Below are 3,844 nucleotides of genomic sequence, written 5' to 3'. Positions count from 1 at the left end.
TATTATAATTTAGAAATATAATTTTTTTTTTTCAAAAAAATAAAAATATTAAATTTTAGAGATAAGCTGTAACTATAATTTCTTTTTTGAACGTGAATGAAAAAAATCCTAAATTTTAGGAATTTTTTTTTAATTCAAAATGAAATTTGTTATTTGACATTTATGATCCTATTTCTAAAAGAAGTTACTTTTCATTAATGAGGATATTTTTGAATCACATAAAAGTCCAATTAAAAAAGAGGAATCCTCTTATATATAGTATAGATGATAAAATCTTAAATGAGGTGATTAGGTTAGGTTTTAAATTGAAAAAGGAAATAAGAGGCTAATTTATAATAGGAACTGATTTTTTTTTTTAAAAATTTTCATTAGAAATAAAAATATATAACATCAAGCCTGCCAACGATGTTAAAAAAAAAAAAGAAAAAAGGATGGGTCAGGTTAAACCCAAATCCAACACGATAACCGCAAAATATATAAGAGAAATACCCAAACCCAACCCAAACTTCCACCTGGCTCGCCTAAAGCCCTTCGATTTGGGTCATGTTGGGTGGGTTTTTGAGCTGGATGGGTTCCATGCTTAGCCCTAAATTATATATATTTCTTTTTTTTAAGGTGGTCTAGGCCTATAATATTTTTGTAAAGACAAAAGTCGTGTAACTTAACTAGTTGACAGTTGACACTTTCTTGTATTTCTAACATAAACTTAAGGTTCAAATCCTTATTTCTCTCTTGTAATTATCAAATTATAAAAATATATATATATATATATATATATTTTTTTTTTCTAAAAAAAACCTCCTTAAAAGTTTAAAAAATAAAAAAATAAAACACAACACGATTGTATAAGATTCCCCTTTTTGGTTGGTTATTGTCTTACACTTTAGTGAGCATGCTTGCACAACTTTTAGTTATTGAATATATGTGTGATCTATTGAGACCATCCATGGTTTTTATAGTAAGAAAAAATATATAATGTTTTGGACGCATACAACACTTAACTTACAATATATGAGCCTCATTCACATGTGAGATCCACATATTATAAATGTAATGCTTGATGCATTTTAAACACTAAATAGTACATGCCCTCAATCAATAAAGAATGACTATAAGCTTATAGTGGTTAGCCATTATACCACAACGGTAAAAATATTGTCTTGGACAGGCGAGTTTTAGGACTCGTTTGGTATATATATTTAAATATATGTTTTCAGTTTTTAAATAATATTACATATATTTTTACATACTTTTTTACCTACATATATTTTCAAAAAAACTAAAAACTGTTCTTTAAATACATGTACCAAACGGCTCTTAACATTGAGTGATGTTTAATTGTATGAAACTCACCTCTTCTCAATGAGTTTCATACGATTGTAGAACTTATCTCCTATACCCTCAAATACTTTTTTTTTTTTTTTTTTGAGAAGTAAAGTTTCATCTTATCTCCTAATAACTACCATTTATTATTAGACCAAAATACCAGTTGATTTTTTGGTAAGCTGGAATGGACCCAGATCTCTATGCAACCACTTTACCAATTTGAGCTAACCGTACCTATAAATACTTTTATTTTTTAATCAACAAGAAAATGAAAACACCAGTAGTCTCAGCCTGTTTTGACCGATCTGGATATGATCTTCGAACCTCAACAACGTGTGTTTAGCAGCCGATCTGAATCTGAATCGAAAATGTACCAGACGAGAGAACCACCGACTCTCCGACACAGGAACAACCATCTTCCTTACGACGTCGTACTGAAAATCCTGGGACAGCTACCGGTGAAATCAGTGATGAGATTAAGGTGTGTTTCCAAATCCTTGTACTCCTCAATCGCTAGTCCCGATTTCATCTCCACCCACCTTAACAACATCAACATCAACAACAACAACATAAATCATGATAATGCTCATGTCATACACATAGAGTCGGAGAGTACACGTGCCACTAACAGACAAGTCTGTATGGTCGCTTTGGCCCGCACGTTTGATAGGATTTCTGAGATTGGAGTTCCTTTTGATTTTCCTACTAAGTGTGTCCAAATAGTGGGTTCCTGCAATGGCTTATTGTGTCTCGCTGATTATCCACCCGGTAATGTTGTCTATTTGTGGAACCCCAGTACTAGAAGATTCAAGAAGCTGTCTCATACTTGCTTAGGATTGCTAAAACATGTTACACTCGGATTTGCTTATTGCTCCGAGAATAATGACTATAAGGTTGTAAGGACTTCAGGTAGTTCTTTGTCCACGTCCGAGATTGAGATGTACACGTTAAGTTCGGATTCGTGGAAAAGGGTTGAAATTTCGGTGACAACAGATGTAATTTTCTGTAAAAACTTGGTTTCTCCAATCCCATTTGTTAGTGGGGCTTTACACTGGATGTCATCTGTTAAAGAAGAGAATCGCATGACGGAAACTGATATTATGGCGTTTGATGTCAATAGTGAGAAATTCAGAAAGCTAGCACTGCCTCATGGTTCTATCGATGGACCACTCCTTCAAAGATGTGTCGCATCATTCAGAGGGAAACTGGCTTTCTTTGAAGAATCTGGCTTCCAGTACTCCATTTGGGTGATGGGAGACTATGGTGTGGTTGAGTCTTGGAATAAGCTTTTTGTTGTACCATTTGAAAGGGTATCTTGTTGGATTTCCTTGACCGATTATGGTTCACTTATGGTTTGGTACAGAAATGATCGAGCAGAGGGGCAGGGATTTGAGCATGCTTTAATTGACATTGAAACTTTACAAGAGAAGAAGGACCCCGATATCCAACATCCTTCATATGTAGCGACTTTCATGGAGAGTCTTGTTTTACTTGATGGAACAAATGTGGAATCTTACTACTGGGTCGGTGGTTAGCATATAAGATTGAAGACATGGTGGTATGGATGAAGTGAAACCCTTGTTTATTCCTTTTCCTTTAGTAGTTGGCATGTTAGATAGTATTGCTAAAGCTTGACTTTTATTCCATGTTTACATTACATTATTCTTTTGTGGCTATTATAAATAAGTATTTGATATTTGTATGTGGATGGTTGTTGTGGTATGGATGATTGTTATTCCTTTAGAGTTACGAAGAGCTAGATTAAAGCTCTCCTGACTTCAATTTAAAGAAGAATTGACTAAAAAAAACATAGCAAAATAAAAGAATATCTGAAAGTGAGCACGATGCTATTCCAGGATCATGTTCTTACTTCCTTAGTTCAAGCTACATGGTCTTTGTTGGTTTGTGTCCTGCATTTAACCTTAATATTGACAATAAGAAGCTACTTTATATGAGAGAGAGTTGGTTCCTAGATAAGCAATCAATCTCTCTTGCCTCTAAGAGTTGTATCTTGATAAGGAATGCTATTTTCTCATGCTTAGCTGAGTCCAATCACATGTTTAGGTGCTTAAATATTGTATTTCTTTCAATACTATTCTGTTCTTTATGCTAAAGTAACATGCTAAGGTTTATACTACTAAGGGATTTGTTCACTAAACTTGTTTGGTAAATGAGGTAGAACTTAAAAGGCTTGTAGAGCTGTTAGGTTGTGAGTCTTGTGACATATATTTGCTTTTCTCCAGGGCATTGGTGGGATTTTGGTGACCCAACTTTTTTATGAGAAAATTCAGTTGATGAAACATCCATATACCACTTTACTTTTACGTAATCCCAAGAATATTTTTGGACCATATTGGCTTCTTGCATGGACATCAACTAGTCATATCCGAAAACCCTTTGGAAGAGGTTCCATTTTACTTTCAACAACTTGATATTGACAAATATTTTAATTCTCAAACTCTCTTTCTATAGCACAAATCCACTTCTTGTTGATACTAAAGGAACTCATCCTGATTTC

General features: G+C 33.7%; 1 protein-coding gene across 1 annotated transcript; it reads left to right on the top strand.

Moving 5' to 3' along the window:
* The first annotated feature begins 1,538 nt into the window (after window positions 1–1,538).
* On the top strand, window positions 1,539–3,043 carry LOC115987205 (F-box/kelch-repeat protein At3g06240-like). Its single transcript, XM_031110708.1, has one exon. The coding sequence runs from the start codon at window positions 1,638–1,640 to the stop codon at window positions 2,859–2,861; it is 1,224 nt and encodes a 407-aa protein (XP_030966568.1). The 5' UTR covers window positions 1,539–1,637; the 3' UTR covers window positions 2,862–3,043.
* Window positions 3,044–3,844: the final 801 nt, after the last annotated feature.

The sequence above is a fragment of the Quercus lobata genome, chromosome 4 (assembly GCF_001633185.2).
Source record: "Quercus lobata isolate SW786 chromosome 4, ValleyOak3.0 Primary Assembly, whole genome shotgun sequence".
Lineage (NCBI taxonomy): Eukaryota > Viridiplantae > Streptophyta > Magnoliopsida > Fagales > Fagaceae > Quercus > Quercus lobata.
Note: the sequence above shows the minus strand (reverse complement) of the source record. Positions and strands in the feature narration are given on the sequence as shown.

What these genes read in the sequence shown, in the direction of transcription:
- LOC115987205 (XM_031110708.1), top strand. Translation starts at nt 1,638, where the DNA reads ATGATCTTCGAACCTCAACAACGTGTGTTTAGCAGCCGATCTGAATCT.